Source organism: Gavialis gangeticus, unplaced genomic scaffold, assembly GCF_001723915.1.
Source record: "Gavialis gangeticus isolate Ggan-Ray unplaced genomic scaffold, GavGan_comp1, whole genome shotgun sequence".
NCBI lineage: Eukaryota > Metazoa > Chordata > Crocodylia > Gavialidae > Gavialis > Gavialis gangeticus.
This window is the reverse complement of record NW_017729004.1, coordinates 19,805,222-19,822,016: the sequence shown is the minus strand read 5'-3', so window position 1 is coordinate 19,822,016 and position 16,795 is coordinate 19,805,222. Positions and strand designations below refer to the sequence as shown.

The 16,795-nt window shown below is 42.4% G+C and overlaps 1 protein-coding gene across 1 annotated transcript in view; it reads right to left on the bottom strand.

The window, feature by feature from the left end:
• Positions 1–16,795, bottom strand: part of RNF32 (ring finger protein 32) — a 72,304-nt gene that overhangs the window by 39,705 nt on the left and 15,804 nt on the right. Inside the window, exons 4-7 of the mRNA XM_019508155.1 lie at positions 6,159–6,301; positions 2,862–2,894; positions 2,355–2,479; positions 1,737–1,845 (exon numbers count right to left, since the gene is read on the bottom strand). Of these exons, the coding sequence (XP_019363700.1) occupies positions 1,737–1,845; positions 2,355–2,479; positions 2,862–2,894; positions 6,159–6,301 (410 nt within the window). The remainder of the gene's footprint in view (positions 1–1,736; positions 1,846–2,354; positions 2,480–2,861; positions 2,895–6,158; positions 6,302–16,795) is intronic.

Below are 16,795 nucleotides of genomic sequence, written 5' to 3'. Positions count from 1 at the left end.
GGTGGATTTCTGGAGAATTGGTGAATTGAGTACAGAGGAATTGGAGAGCAGGACCAAAAGAAATTTCATGAAGTTGAACAAGGACAAGTGCAAAGTCCTGCACTTCTTAGGATGGAACAATCCCATGCATGGGTACAGACTGGTGACTGACTGGCTAAGCAGCAGCAGCTCTGGAGAAAAGGACCTGGGAGTTATAACGGACAATAAGCTGAATATGAACCAATAGCGTGTCTTTGTTCCAAAGAATGCTAACGGCATACTGGGCTGCGTTAGTTGGCCTGCTGCCAGCACGTTGTGCAAAGTGATCATTCCCTTCTATTTGACACTAGTGAGGCCACATCTGGAGTACTGTGTCCAGTTTTGGGCCCCACACTACAGAAAAGATGTGGATAAATTGGAGAGAGTCCAGCAGAGGGCAACAAAAATGGCTAGAGGGCTTGGGAATATGACTTATGAGGAGAAGCTGAGGAACTGGGCTTATTTAGTCTGCAGAAGAGAACATGGAGATTTAAAACAGCCTTCAACTACCTAAAGGGTGTTTCCAAAGAGGATGGAGCTAGACAGTGGCGGGCAAAGTCTGGCCCATGGGCCAGATTGGACCCATGACAGATTCCATTTCTCAGCAGCCCCTGCCCCCATCACTGCAGTCAGTTTCCATGGAGACCCCAGGAGTGTTGATGGTGTGACAGTTTGGGTCCAGGATTTCTATGGAGACCAGCCACAGTAGTACTGGCAGGTGTGCAGCTGGGCAGGGAGTTGCTCCAGGGCTGAGACCTTGTGGTGGTGATAGCATGGTCCAGAGCCAGGGCACAGCTGCAATCTGTGGCCCACATGCCTTGGGCAGGGGTGTGCATGCAGGAGATTGCAGTTGTTACTACTGCAAGATCCCAGTTCCGGTCCCAGAGCAGCTCCCTGCCCAGCTGTGTGCCTTGCCAGTGCTGCTGGGGATGGTCTCCATAGAAACCCTGGCCCCACACTGTCATGGTGCCACTGCTACTGGGGTCTCCATGGAAACCAGCTGCAGCAATGCAGGCAGGGGCTGCTGAGAAATGGAGTCCAGCTACCTGCTGGATCTGCCATTTTGCCCATTCCTGAGCTGGACTGTTCTGAATGGTGGCAGATGGCAGAACAAGGAGCAATGGTCTCAAGCTGCAGCAAGGGAAGTTTAAGTAAGATATTAGGAAAAACTTTCTCATTAGAAGGGTAGTAAAGCACTGGAACAGGGTATCCAGAGAGGTTGTAGACTCTCCATCCACCCTTAGAGGTTTTGAAGACCAGAGTAAACAAAGCCTTGGCTGGGATGCTCTAGTTGGAGATAGTCCTGCTTTGGGCAGGGGGTCGGACTAGATGACCTCATGAGGTCCCTTCCAACCCTAATTTTCTCTGATTCTAAGAGCATGAGTGATTTTCATCTGTCTACTCCAAAGACCTAGATTAATTCCAGCGTTCTTGTTTTCCATATCTAGCCATGCTTTCATTGCTGTGCTTCCAGAGCCCCAAGGCTCTAACTGTTTTGTTTTTTTTCTTTCATTTATGAGCTAGATATAGAGTTGGTGTAAGCATGTCCCAGCATTTGACTATCAAGGCTAGTGATTCTTAGCCAGGTTGTAAGGGTTTTATCATGACATGCAGCCTAAACAACGGTATAGTTTTCTGTTATTCATAGATTTAGAAATGAAGGAGGATTGTGCATCAGGAAGACCAGAGGAAAAACTGGAGTGACAAATACAACATACCTTTTCTTCAAAGAATTTTTTTCTTAATTTCTTATCTTTTGGAGGCACTGTTTTTCTCAAGTTTTGATACCATTTTCTAACAATATAGCCTCTCCAGCAAGCTTGGATTCTGTGGAAAACAAGATATTGATGTTCAAGAAATACAAGTACACTCTTGAAATGCATATTTTACTATTTATCTGGAACATAACTATTTGAATTATCTAATGCTTCGCTTCAATCTCTTTAATATTTATAGTTAGGGTGACCATATGTCCTGGTTTGCCCAGATTAGTCCTGGCCGGTTGGAGAAAATTAAAATGAGAGTCCCAGATGCAGGGAGCAAGCTGGTGGGGAGGCAGAACAGCATGTTGCATCAGGCTGCTCCACCTCCCCACTGGACTGTGCCCTGACCCTGCCCACCGGCTTCTGCCACTGCCGCTGCCTGCAGCAGCTGACTTGGGTGGTGGGGGTTGGAGGACCAGTGTCCTGGTTGTCCTGGATTGCCTTAGGGTCACCCTATTTGTAGTCAACATGTAGTGTCTAATGGGAAGTGCTGAATTTTCATACATGACTTGAAGTTTCATGGGAAAATAAAAGGTGGTCATTGACAATGCATCTGTTGGAAGTAATGCTTACCTTGTAGCGCATCTGACTTTAAACAAGCGTGCCCCATCATATATAACCCTCGTCTGATACTGCTTCTTTCTACACAAAGGGCAAGTCTTTTTCCCTGCAAATTTTTCAAAAGCTTTCAGGCATGCCTAGAAAAATAATATTTGGTTTTAATATTTAAACAGATATTAATACTTTACTGTAATTTTGCTTTTTCCATTGAAATAAACCATATTTCTAACCACTGCTTTCTCTTGAAAAATCTAAAATATATTTTATAAGAGTATATACTTTTCTGAATAAAATGCTTAATATAAATATTTTGGTAAATGCTATAGATATAAATAAAATGTAATGATTTAAACAATCTTTCATTGTATAATAATCATTCATACAAAACATTGTTCTTGTTTGGATAGAATGCAGCATATCAAAATGGGATAAAAGGGCATGATCAAGACTTCTTAAATTTAGTTTTAATATACTAGATTATTTATGCATGCTTTAATAGTTCAAACAGGATTTACTCACTCTGTGAAACACATGGGAACAAGAAAGCAGCACCTATTGTTCAGAGAAAAAAATGAAAACAACTTGAAGTCTAGTTAAACTCGAACTAGTTTAAAAGCAGAACACCATAATATATTTAAAGAAGAGAGAGAGAAATTCTGACTGTACAGATTAACAGGCTCCTGTTCTTAATATTGTAAAATCTGTTATTTAAGATAGAGTTTAAATAAATGTAATTTTATTTTTAAAAACAGATTAAATGAGGAACATTACATATCTTTTGCACAGATTGGGGCTAACTATAGACATTCAAAAAGCCCGAGTCTGAATTGATTCAAACTTTGCAAGTTCGTCTGAACTGTGTAGATTGAACCAAGAAGCAAGTGAATAGACATTTACTTTTGATTCCATAAATGCAGCCACATACCTGCAGGCTAGTGGCTCAGGATAAAAGCTTGGGGGCTCTAGAAGAAGCCCTTCCTTCCCTTTGGCAGTGGCCAGAGGACTGGAGGGAAGCTGGAAGAAAAGCCCTCCAGAATTCTCCCTCCTTCCTACTCGAGCTGAATGGTGGTTGGGGGGCGGCTGTCGTGGCCAGGATCTGACAGGCCATTGAGTATGACTGGGGAGGAGTTTAAATTCCCACCCTGCCCTGCATGGTCTCCAGCTGGGGTGTGCCTGGAGGGGGAGGAGACAAGCAGCCCCTGCCAGGCTTTTGCCTGCTTGCCACTTGAGTGGCAAGGGCAGGGGGGGCATCGCTAGACCCTGGCCCCTGGCTGGGACACTAAGGCAAAGGGGGTAGGATGGAGGGGGGGTTTAAACCTACTGGCATGGGTCCACAGTAGAGGTCTCCCTGTCAGGGCTTTTTCCCCCACTCCCTGCTTGAGCGGTGGGGGTAGGGGCATGGCCAGATTCCTGCCCAAGGTCAGCAGCCTGAGGCAAAGTCGGGGAGGGAGGGAAGGTTTAAACCTCACAGGACCCCAGCCAGGGTCTGCCTGGCAGGGGTGCAGCAGCCCCTGCCAGGCTCCCTACCACCCCTCTCCCTGTTCAAGAGACAGGGAGGTATGGCCAGATGCCAGGCCTGGGCTGGCAGCCTGAGGCGAAGGAGGGTGAGGGAGGGGGGGGAAGCCTAGCAGGGGCTGCTGCATCCCTGCCAGGCAGACCCTGGCCGCAGCCGCAAGCACAGTTTCCCACCCCACCCCCACCCCCTTCTCAGACAGCTGGAGCTGTGATAGCACTCCAGCTAGGGAGCAGAGGGACAGGGCCAACCCTGCTCCTCTGGAACAGACAGCACAGCCCAGCCTAGAGCTGCAAAGCATCCTGGGATGCTGGGGGCCTGTGAGTTAACTTAAACTAGAAAGGGGTCTGGGACAGAAGTTCCTTAAACTGATTTGACCTAAATCAGTTAAGTCTGATACTACATCCAGCCAGGTTTATCTTAAACCAGTTTTAGCCATTTTGAAAGTAGTTTATGTGCACTGAACTTCTGTTCTGTTACAGGTTTAAATCAGTTTCTGATCACTTAAATCGGTTTATGTGTAACTTCTGTGCCTAGGCCCAGTGCATCTACACGTGCACTTTAATGTGCAGTAGCCTATTCTACTGTGCATTAAAGCAGCGCATAAAAAAAATGATAATTTACTAATGCACAGTAGAATAGGCTAATGTACACTAAGCGTCATCTAAAATGTGTGTGCTTGTGCTACTGCACATTACGGGAGCCTAGTGTACTTTAATTTACTATCTCATATTGGAGGTACTAAATTTAGTGTGCATTAGGAAAAATGCATTAATGCACGTGTAGATGTGCTCACTGATGTGAAGAATAAAGTTCACAGTAACAATGCTCATGATTAGTTTTGAGCTTATGGGTTTAGGAAAACCTGTAGTATGAAAGAAAAAAAAGCAATAAAGTACCAAATAAATGTGATGATGGGACAAAGAGAAAAGCAAAAAAAGCTTTTAAAATAAAAGTTGCTAATTTTTTTTTCCCCACCCCTCAAATCAGTTAAATTTCAAGAAATAATATACATCACACACAGCATTCACAAATATATATGTTGTGAAAACTTCACCTTTATCTGACCCAAATTCCCACCAAATGGTAGTGATCTCTGTTCTGACAAAACTTGGCCTTATACAAAAAAGAAAGAAAGAAAAAAAAGAAACAATTGTTTCTTAGAAGGAAAAACTGGGGAACGAATGAAATGAGAACAAGTAGTATGTACTATTGAGGTGGCAAACACAAAAGGATTAATGGCTAACATCCAGCTGAAGGAAAAGCTTTCAGATACAGTGGCTTTTTTTCCCCCTGGAGGGAGGAAAGCCAAGGAAACATGTAGGACAAAAAGAATTCTAGAGGCATTTCCTTTTTTGTGCCAAATCTGAAGTAACCTCCTTAATGAGTGCTGTCTTTTGCTGTCTTGTCAAGGCTTAGACCTTTTGGGTAGCCAGACTGTTTAAGTTGGCATAGTTCTCTTATGCCAGGACTATCCCACTTGTCTTTGCAATTCTACACTGTTTCTAAAACTTTTAGATACCTCAAGCTGCACCCTTAGGTCAACAATAAAAATACGAATGGGGAAAAGATGTAAAAAATACTATAAACTCTGTAAGATGCTGTATGAAAGAGAGTTGCAAGCAACTTGGATAATAGTTCTCTTCCTAATTACCCTGACCATCTCTATGAACAGCATCCCCCTCGAGTCAGTTACTTGTTCCTTTTGTTTCTAAAACACTTTCAAAGTGACACAGAGAGAACATGAATAAAACACAGAGTGCAATTATGCTTTCACTGCACCAATTTGATGTGTAAAACCATCAAGGTATGATACAAACATTCCCTCAGATGACCCAAGTAAATGACCTACTCCTACTGGGCCTATGGGTCTGTATCTACGCCAAGTATAAGATGAACATCTTTTTTTTTTAAATATGCAAAATCATGAACTCTTGAACATTATTAATTCTAAAGAAGCAAGCTTAAAGTAAAAGCCATGTGGAGATCAGGCTAGCCAAAAGTTGCAAGGGAAGTCTGTGTAAGTTTTGTAGCAGTAGATATAGAGGTTGGTTATTTTTTCCCTTTGAATTGTATCTTCAGCAGCAAATAATGTCTTATTAAGCATTCTCCAAACTACTTCAGACTGGTCAAGCATTTGGATACTTGAATGGTATCTCAAGCTGGGAACTCCCACTTTTCCTTTCTTCACAGAATCATGGAAACATCTTCCAATTAATATTTTTAGTATAGAAATAACATTGGAAAATTCTGTTTTAAAGGATGTTGACTGTAGAATATACACCAAATGTTTATACAAGTACCTGTGGCTGAAGTGCAAATTCTTCCCTGCATATTGCACACGGTTGCACAGAATCCCCCTGGTTTACGGATCTTTGCTTTACTTTCTCCCACTCTTCTGTTGTTAACGGCATGGAAGGAGGCTCAACTAAACCCAGTTTCTGAGCTGCAGACATGAAAAGTAATTAATGAATAAAACAGACACATATGATGAAATTTTTCTTCCCATGAACCTCACTGCTATGTACCTATTTAAAAAAACCCCCTGTATATAAATACATAACTAAGCATATACTGCAATCTATCCTACAAATCTGATCATGCCACAGCTTAAAAATCCTTAGCACCCATTAAAACCAGTAGCAGCTCTGCCCTGCATAAAATGTTCAGCCTTTCTCAGAACTAGGTCCTGTTCAATGTACACAGCTCAAGTAAAAATGCTTTTTAATGTTAATGTTTACATGTAGATAATACAAGTTTATCTGATATGTATTAATAATTACTAAGATATTTGGGATTATTAAAATAAATAGTATATCCTATATAATGTACAGTAATATACTATCACAATCCTTAAGACAAATATTCATTTGAGTTTATTTTCTATGCAAATATTTTGCAGTTGAGGAAGAATATCACAGTTAAAGAAAGACTTAGATGGTAAAAAGGAGGCTCACCTTTGAAATTTAAACAAGCTTACATGGCTAGCTAAGGTTTCTATCCCTAACATAAAGGAAAACCTGAAGCCCATATAAAACTGGTGTTACCTCTACTTTGGCCCTTAGCCAGTATCAGAACTAGGGAAGCAGAAAGATGCAGCTGAAGAGTCAGCCCATTTTCTTAATGCTACAGAAAAGCAACGAAGACATTTTTCTTTTAAATATCAATTAACAATCTTCTATGGCTTGTTCTGAAATCAAATTAATGCATGTTTAAAGAAATTCCAGAAAAAACAGAAGAAAAATTTTATGTAATCTATCAATTGTCTTTTTTTCTTAATTTATCTACTCAACAATCTTTTAGTGAATGTTCTGATCTAGACCTGGCCAAAAAGTAGTTCTTGCTCCGTAGGAAAATTTGAAAACTGGAAATCCTAAAAAAAATTTTGTTTCACAAACACTGAGACACACTGTCTCTTTTTAACAAAGCGTGTGCTCAAGAATCGGAATATAAAAACCTTCCTTTTAAGCAAATATATGTGTTTGAGACCTGTTAAAAAGCAGATGGTCAGACTGCATGGCATGCCATTTACAGTAAAAGAATTTAACAGGTAAGCTTCATTTTTCTTACTTGAGTGACATGTCCAGCACTCCTTCTGTAAGGTGATTAGCAGAGAGCATATGTAAAAAGGAATAAGGTACAAACTCAAATCTTTAATCAGATAAGAACAGAAAGACCGTGCTCAGTAAGTGTCTAATTATCTTCCTTCATTTACATTTCTACTTGGCTGTCACAGTGGGTTAGACAAACCATACTTTGTGTCAAATGAAAAGCCAACTTGTAATGTTTGTTGACTGTAGTTGGACTTAGACATATTACCCTTGCGTCCTGGTAGAAACTTGGGACTCCTGGTGTAGACTTCACCCTTTTACCTTATAATCTTTGGCAATGTAGACCTTAATCTGTCACAATTAAGTCAGTTTTGAGTAGTTATTTATATCTGCATCTTCAATGAAAGCAGACACAGCAAAACACTGTTACATGTCTTTCTAGGTAATATCTTATGGATGCTTGTTTTAAACCTGCATGCACCTGTAAGAAGCAGGCCCAACTTGCCAAAAGTCACACAGCAAATTAGTAGTTAGAGTTAGTACCAAGTTAGAGAGGAAAGAGCACATTACTGAATACAAATGCTGTTTGTTGAAAGCATTTGTATTTTCTATGGCTTGTAATTATGGTCATGGTACTTGTTGCCTTTTTATAAATTCAGAAGTGGTATGAGAAATTGCTAGCTTTTGAGTCAGCAATGGGTCTAGTCATCATATAACTCCTGCTTGAAGGAGCAAATTCCTGGCAGCTTGGGCAGGAACATTGGGTGAGTTCAATGGCGGTTACCTACAAGTTTGGGTAAATTCACATTACAAACCAGCTCTCAGAATTGGGCCACAGCTGTCCCAATCTTCAAGGCAAATGTCAGCTTACCCCAGGCCACCTTTGAATCCAGGGTTTCATGTACCACAAATCATTTGTGGCTCTGATTCATAACCAATGGTAATAGGACCATTGGATGACCTGGAAATTGGTTGTCATGGCATGGTTTAACAGTGAGGAGTTGGGGTTGATTTGCACCTTATACAGACTAAATCAGAGGTGTATAGCATAAGCTTTTGCAAACCTGAGTTCACTTCATCACATCAGATGCTGTTAAAGGCCATGAACAGAAAAGTGTATCAAATAGAGAGCTGGTTTAACAGTGATATGGGAAACAACAGATGGATCTTCATGAATTATGGCAGGCACAGTCTGAATCTGATAATGTCAAATGGTCCAAAGGCCAGGTGATCAAGCTTTGCAGAGGGCCAGAGGAAGGAAAGGTTTTGTGCTGATAGTTCAACACCAATGGCAAGACTATACATTTTAAGATGTTGGTCAGTATAATGTTTCTACAAGGTTTGACTGCTTTTGAGATAGGTTTTCAGTTCTTTGTGGATGTATTAGAGGTAATGAACAAAGTCTATGGTTGTGAGATGGAGCAGGTACTGGGCAGAGAATGCTGAAACTGGATAGATATGATTGTCATGGAAAGGATATAGTTTGTGGATGTATGGTTAGAATTGTCATAGACTAATTCCACCACAAGCAGAAGGGATGCCCAGTGGTCTTGAAGGTAATTTAAAAGAAGCAAAAGTCCTATTCCAAGATTTGGTTGATTTGCTCTGTTTGGCCATTGGTTTGTGAGTAATACGCGAAGAATGACAAAAGGTACATATTTAATGAGATTGAAAAAGCTTGCATGAGATTTGCAAATTGAAAACCTGAATCAGAAATAATGCTGGATGGCAAATGATAGAAAATCAATTACTGTACCATGTTTTGAATTGGCACTGGCAAGGATAAGTGACTCCAAACAGCTTGGTCTGGTGGATCTTTGCTTAAACATACACACCACAGGATCTACTGTATGGAACAGAGGAAGACTACATGTGTGGCTTCAGAAGTTTCAGGAAACAAACTTGTGTCTTGAAATGGCTGAATGGTGAGTATGACATAAGTCATGAAATTCAGATATTTCTAAGCAAGAAAAGAATGCCACATTGCAGTAAAGAATGCCACTCTGGATCTGGCAGTTTCAGGTTGGTTATAGGCAGCAGTCAAACTATGTTCTGAGTTACAAATGAATTACAGAAGAGCAAGGAACAAATGAGCAGCAATAGATTACTGCCCATTGTGCTGTTAGTAAAGTTGAAGGGCCTTGGTTGAGGTGCTAACATTGGGCAGATATGTTCAAATGGAATCTTGGCACCCCTGACTGGACAATCACAGGGCTGATATTTTTGGTGGTCTGGGAATGTGGCGTATTTTTGCTTTTGAGGGAGGGGGTTGTTTGTTGTTGAACATATCTGCTAAATCTTGATATTTAATTAGGACTGATATGATATGTATTCCAGGCTTAAGATTATTAGCCTTTGAAGCTCAAAGCAAGATAACTGAGCTAGATTTGTCTAGGTGTGCCACTGCAGGTACTGTTAAGGACTGTGATGGAGCATAAGTGATGGCAGTAACTGGAAGTGATCTCACTCTCTTAGGGTTTCTGCAAGATGTGAGGGTCATGTAAAGAAAGCATTTCTGCACAGCTGGGAAATATGGTGAGTATACTAGATCAGGGGTTGTCAACCAGGGCTATGGAAGGTCCTAGGAGGTATGCACAGGCAGGCAGGGATGGAGTGCTGCCATGTACCATCCCACGCTGCTGCGCAGGCACAGCCTGCCTGGCTGGACGTGGGGGGCAGGGGAAGCTTGCATGCAGTGGCTGCCGCTGCTCCGTGTTTGGCTGTGTGCCTCCCCGCTGCTGGGCATGGGTATTATAATTTTGCATTCTGGATCTGATCTCCAGTCAGTCATTGCTCAGGTGACTGGGCAAACCACAACACAGAAAAAGCTTATTTAGATGGAAAAAATATTCTCTTAATCTACAGGATGCTATTAGATGGTATTCATGTTTCTTTTCCTATGCCATCTATAAAAAACAACTGTCAATTTAGATGTCTAAGTTGATAAATGCATCAATAAAAGATGTTGGGTCACTCTTGATAACTCACCCTTTGCGTCTTTATTATGCTTTTGGAAAAGGTAATCAAACTGGATAGATTCAGTCTGATCTAATATCACAGCCAAACTATAGAAATGGGTGGTATAACTAGTGTCTGGTCAATGGCTGTTGTTTCAGGAAAACATACCCCTTCAGCTGTACACCTGTAGTCAGAATCATCAAATATGACAGACAAAGCAACACAATCATCTAAATAATTTAACAATGGACTCCAGTACATTCCAGAGCTTCCCCAACTGTTAATCTAATCCTAAATCCACCCTTGGCTGAGTTTGCAAAATAGATATTGGGACATAACATGAAGAATAGGAGGTTCAGTTTAACTAAGGAAAGGTATGAGTGTGAATATTCAGTACATTGGTGAGGGAAAAACTAATGCCTGCATTCTCTGTTTCTACAGTAAAATAAGATATTGTGGTGGGATGCTCTAACTGTAAGAAAAATTAAGAGATGCCAGAGACTGGTATAGTTATGTTGAGCAGAAGTTGCTGACCAGCTGCTTATATGCTTGTAGCAGGGCACTAAGGTGCCTGCTACTGACAAACAGTAGGATGGACTCAGCTGCCAGTCACCAGGGCAGTGCAGGTGTGGGTTGCCGAGACAACCAGTTTGGTCAGCTGACTGGAAGGGGGCAGGGCCTGGCCTATATAAACAGCCAGGCTGAGGCTGGAGGTTAGTTCCCCTTTGGCAGCTGAGGAAGGTGGGGTTCTGTTTGAGCAAGCTGAGTAGGGAAGCCTGATGGCCTGAGAACCTTCTGTGGGATGATACCGGGTGGAGGAAACCCTGGTAGAGAGATGGATAGCCAGTTGGCTTGGAATTTATGTTGTAGCCCAGGAGTGGGAGTTTTCTGTTTTGTTGGTGTATAAGACTGGAGGACTGGGTGAAGCTATAAGGGGTTGGAGGAGGCCTCATAGGAACTCCCCAGTAGTGTGTGTGTGGGTGGGGTTCCTGGTGCCAGAGAGGGCACAGTAGTTGGGGGGAGGGGGGTGCACTGACCCCAACCCTGAGAAGGGGGTCCAGTGGATTGAGGGCCAGGTAAGGCTGAGGCTGCCTGAGCCCCACTGTGAGGAGCCCCAGTGGGGTGTAGGACCCAAGAAATGGGTCTGGAGGGGGCTAGGCATGGCTACGGCCACCTGAGCCCTGATTGTGGGAAGCCCCAGTGGGGCGTAGGACCTGGAAGGGGGGTCTGGAGGCCAGGCATGGCTAAGGCCACCTGAGCCCTGATTGTGGGAAGCCCCAGTGGGGCGTAGGACCTGGAAGGGGGGTCTGGAGGCCAGGCATGGCTAAGGCCACCTGAGCCCTGATTGTGGGAAGCCCCAGTGGGGCGTAGGACCTGGAAGGGGGGTCTGGAGGCCAGGCATGGCTAAGGCCACCTGAGCCCTGACTGCAGGAGCATGAGCAAGGCCCAGTGCGGGTGGGAGTGTGAGCTCAGAGAGAAGTCCCGGAGAGGGTGCACGTACAGAGAAGCCCCGGAGAGGGCGTGAGCTCAAAGGTGGGCCCGGAGGACGTCTGCAAGGGCGCAGGCAATAGTAATTTGACTTAACAATGTCCGGTACACCTGAGAGACTTGGGGTGTGGTATTAGGGATGGTAGGAGCCACGCATAGCCCATAACGCTGGGTGCACCAAATCAATCTATGCAGAACAGGGGCCAGGATAAATAAGAGCACCGTGTCCAAGGGGACAGAAGGCAGCCTCCCTTATAGAACAGATACCATGAAAGATGTGGCGGGCAAGAACGAGGGTGCTTAATTGCCAACTTGGCATGGTAGGGGGTGCCAGGAGAGATCACGGCCCTTCCTAGGCCCCTGCCCTATGACAATGCTCCACTGGCTTTTGGCCTCCAGTGCTATATGGACCAAAAGCACTTAGCCCAGTAATTTACAACCAGGGTGCTCTGCCACCCTGGAGTGCCTTGAAAGTCTTTCAAAGCTGCCATGGGGTGCCACCCAAGGTTAGCACTGATAGATGTGCAAAAATGGTATACAAGGTAAATCCAGAGAATTCTGAGCACTTGTGGTCTTGCTGAGTTCTTTGCAACTGAAGAATTGCTTTACTATTTTTCTGTAGTCAAAAAAAGTTAAAACTAAGAACTGGGCATTTTGTGAGGGGTGCCTTGAGTTTTGTGAGGGGTGCCTTGAGTCTAGTGAGGGGTGCCTTGAGTCTAGTGAGGGGTGCCTTGAGTCTAGTGAGGGGTGCCTTGAGTCTAGTGAGGGGTGCCTTGAGTCTAGTGAGGGGTGCCTTGAGTCTAGTGAGGGGTGCCTTGAGTCTAGTGAGGGGTGCCTTGAGTCTAGTGAGGGGTGCCTTGAGTCTAGTGAGGGGTGCCTTGAGTCTAGTGAGGGGTGCCTTGAGTCTAGTGAGGGGTGCCTTGAGTCTAGTGAGGGGTGCCTTGAGTCTAGTGAGGGGTGCCTTGAGTCTAGTGAGGGGTGCCTTGAGTCTAGTGAGGGGTGCCTTGAGTCTAGTGAGGGGTGCCTTGAGTCTAGTGAGGGGTGCCTTGAGTCTAGTGAGGGGTGCCTTGAGTCTAGTGAGGGGTGCCTTGAGTCTAGTGAGGGGTGCCTTGAGTCTAGTGAGGGGTGCCTTGAGTCTAGTGAGGGGTGCCTTGAGTCTAGTGAGGGGTGCCTTGAGTCTAGTGAGGGGTGCCTTGAGTCTAGTGAGGGGTGCCTTGAGTCTAGTGAGGGGTGCCTTGAGTCTAGTGAGGGGTGCCTTGAGTCTAGTGAGGGGTGCCTTGAGTCTAGTGAGGGGTGCCTTGAGTCTAGTGAGGGGTGCCTTGAGTCTAGTGAGGGGTGCCTTGAGTCTAAAAAGGTTGAAAACCACTGACACCCTCTTTTGACAATTTAGCAAAGGTTGTGGACAGGAATGGACCAGCCTCTCAGTAAGCAGTTCAGGTGAGTCAGCATTTTACTTCTTCCTATCTTAAATACTTGCATGGCCCCTACAGTTTCATAGTATAGTCTGCTATACCTTAGCAGACTTTGTGGAAATACAATTTTCCTCTTATTCTAGAAATCAAATTGAGCAATCGAGAGACTTGTATAAAGTTATACAAGAAGACAGTTGCAGATAGAGAACTGAACACAGGTCTTCCAGTGCCAAGCTAATACCTTATCTACTGGATTATCCATAATTATCATGTACAAGAGATTAGGACAGAAATATTAGTACTACTTCTTGAGTGTTAACTAATGAAGTAGTGTGATTTGTAAGTGAAATGAGGATCTAAGGAACTATCTGGACAGAATAGGCAGTATTCTTCCACATGGAGAGCTACTGACTCCAACTCCTGTAGGCAAAATTATTTTAACAGCAAGGCAAATGAAAGAAAGAGACAAATCTCCCTAAAGTGCTTAAAAGAGGTGCTTGTTAATACTTCAAGCCCATTAAGCTTTCAGGGAGTGCAATGGTCCATCATGAAAGGGCTGATGATCTTGGCTGCAGTGGTAACCCTTATCATTTGAGAATGGAAATTCTCGTTTTATTTAATGTCTGGAGACTAGGAGGTTATGCAGTGATAAAGTTTGAATCTCTGAGAAGCTAACATGTAAATTATTCTTTAATTCCTTTTGAAAGAACAAAAAGCTGGAAATGTCATATTTTGTGTATTTATTCCCAGCTGTACCAGTGACTGATTTTTTTTTTTTTTTCCTTTCTCCCTCCCCTGCAAACCTTGGTAAAAATATACTGTAAGAGGTACATTGCTTCCCAGAAGCTAAGAGAGCTGTAGTAATTTGTTCTGAGCAACCTTGCTCTTGTTTCTCTGCGTCTCTGCCAAAAACCCTCCAATCAGACATGTGCATCCAAACTTATCAGTATTAATTGGCCCTGGAGAAAGAGAGATTCTGGCACAGTAGCAGAACTGGGATCCCATCATCTGCACTTCCATCAAGTAATAGGTTTGTTAGACACATGTAACAGGTTCTTCCCACTGCTTACTCTGGGACAGCTTGCCTAGAAGAGACAGAGGGATGGAAGAACTACAAGATGCTTTTGGTCACACAGGAATTCTATTACTTTAGCTTCAGAGTGCATTGCTTTGAAGGTATACTTTTTGTTTTGACACTCCTTGGAAATCTTGTGCTCTAGAGATGCTAGCCTTAGGTTGATCTAGGACCTCTGAGAGGAAACGGAGGAATTTCCAATAGATACTCCATTTTCTTTGCCTGATCCATACTTGTATAAGCTAGTTCCTCTGGGTGCTCATGGATTTGGCTGAGCTTTTGACATATTCTGCTGAGACCTTTGCATCAATTAGATGACTTTAGAATACAAAATATAGGACCTGTTGTTTCTGGGAACACAGCCTGACCTCACTACAGAAGAGTTGTCCTTTTAGTGATAAGATTGGATGAGCTACTTTTAACTTTAGAAAGCTGATATGGTTCTGACCAATGTCTTTGACCAATGCCCTGGTTCCAGTGAGCTCCCCAAGTCCAGCTAATACTCACTGTCAACTAATACTGCCTTACATGGTTTCCCTGTATAATCATCAAAAGAAAGTTTGGAAAATCTTCAAATGTTCCACTAAATATGTGACTGCAGGTCTAGAACATGAATTATGGAATCATGTTATATGTAATAGCTTGAGTTATTGGACAATTATTATTCACAGTAGCATAATTCCTGAAATTATTAGGCAGAGAGATCAGTGCTCTTGGCAAATAACATTAGAATTAGTCAAAAAAGCTGTCAAGTGTTTTGGAGATGTTTTCTCACAGCACAGTTTTCTTTAAGACAGGCCTTTCAGTGGACCTGTCTAAAATAATCTATTGGTAAATATCTAACCAAGAAACCCCCTAGCTCTTATCTTTTATACACACTGCATAGCAACTAAAACATAATGGATAGATGGCTTTGGCTGTGGAGCCTGATGAAATGTGCAGCAATTCACTTTGGAAAATGGCAAATGGAAAAACATGGCAAGCCTGTCATCCTGAATTTACCAACAGATATCTGAAGAAGAGCTCTCTTTATAATACTAATTGAAATAACGTGTGAATTATTTCTCATCCAAAAGATGGTGCTTTTTTCAGAGGCTGACCTCTAGAAATAAACTCTTGAATATAAGGGCCTATCAACTTTATTTTAATTATTAAGGGAATGATTCACCCAGAGCCTTCTATCCATCTCAGTGAGAGGGAAGAGGTTCATTGACCTTAGTGAAGTCTTCAAAAGTTGTATCTGGGTGTCATATCTGCTCAGTTATAGAGTTACTTAAACTTTTTTTCATAAGGCCTGGTTTTACTGCAAAACACCATTGTTCTGTACATGGTAGGAATTTGTGAGTACACCTAAAAAGCCTAATGTATATGGTTAATTGTCATTTTCTTCTTATGATTAAAGAATAACATAGTCAATTTTTTTCCTATCGTACACAAACTTCAGCTTCTTGGTCAAGGTGTCAAGCTAAGTCTCTACAAAGACTAAGATCATTTTACATGTTACATTACAAACTTGAAATAGATGTCAGAAGAAAACTTTAACTAATGCTGCAGATTCCTGTCACGGGTGTGTACTGTTCCTAATGCAGCATATATGATTTGTTTTACAGGCTCAGGATTCCCAGCCCTATCCCCAGGCAGCTCTGATACCCACATGCGAATCCAGTCCCACTGTACATTCTGGAGCTCATAGCTCTGGGTGTTTAAAGGTAGAGAGTTAGAACTGCAGCCAGGATCCAGGACTAGAGGCAAACAAAGTATGTGCAATTAGAGTATCATATTTAGTAATAGAAAATATATTCCTCATTGATGTAAAAATGTATTCTTCATCAGTTTTATTATATAGTAAAATGCATTTCTCTCCAGTGTCCTCACTGGTATTATGTATAATGTAGGCTTTGAGAGGTACAGGAGGGGTCCTGCAAGACCTTCCATGGGTCAATAGGTAAGATCTGGGAATAAATTTTGCTTACAGCTCATAGAGGGAAACAAAGTCACTTAAATAGCTGGATTGTAATGCATTCCTTCTGGAAAGGAATACTTTGTTTGTTTGCCTCCCTTATCCTGTAAAAAATAAATAAATAAATAAATAAATACACTGTACAGATCATTCTGTATATAAAATAATTAACTATACATAAAAAAAATTCAATAAACTAAAGAGTAAAAATTACAGCATAAATGAAAGCAACTGACTACTATAAATAGTATACTAGCAATTGACTAGTATGACTAGTATAAATAAATCATAAGACAACAAAAAGACACTCTCAGACCTGAGATTCTTATAGTTTTCAATAACAGAGAGACCACAAGGTAACAACGTGAAAAAACTGATCATTGAGTGAAAAGCTTTGATTGCAACGTATCAGCTGCATAACCATGTGTTGTGTTTTGTTTTTGTTTTGGGGGGAAGAGGGCATATGTACCACAGGAGAAGAGAATTTTGAGATGGA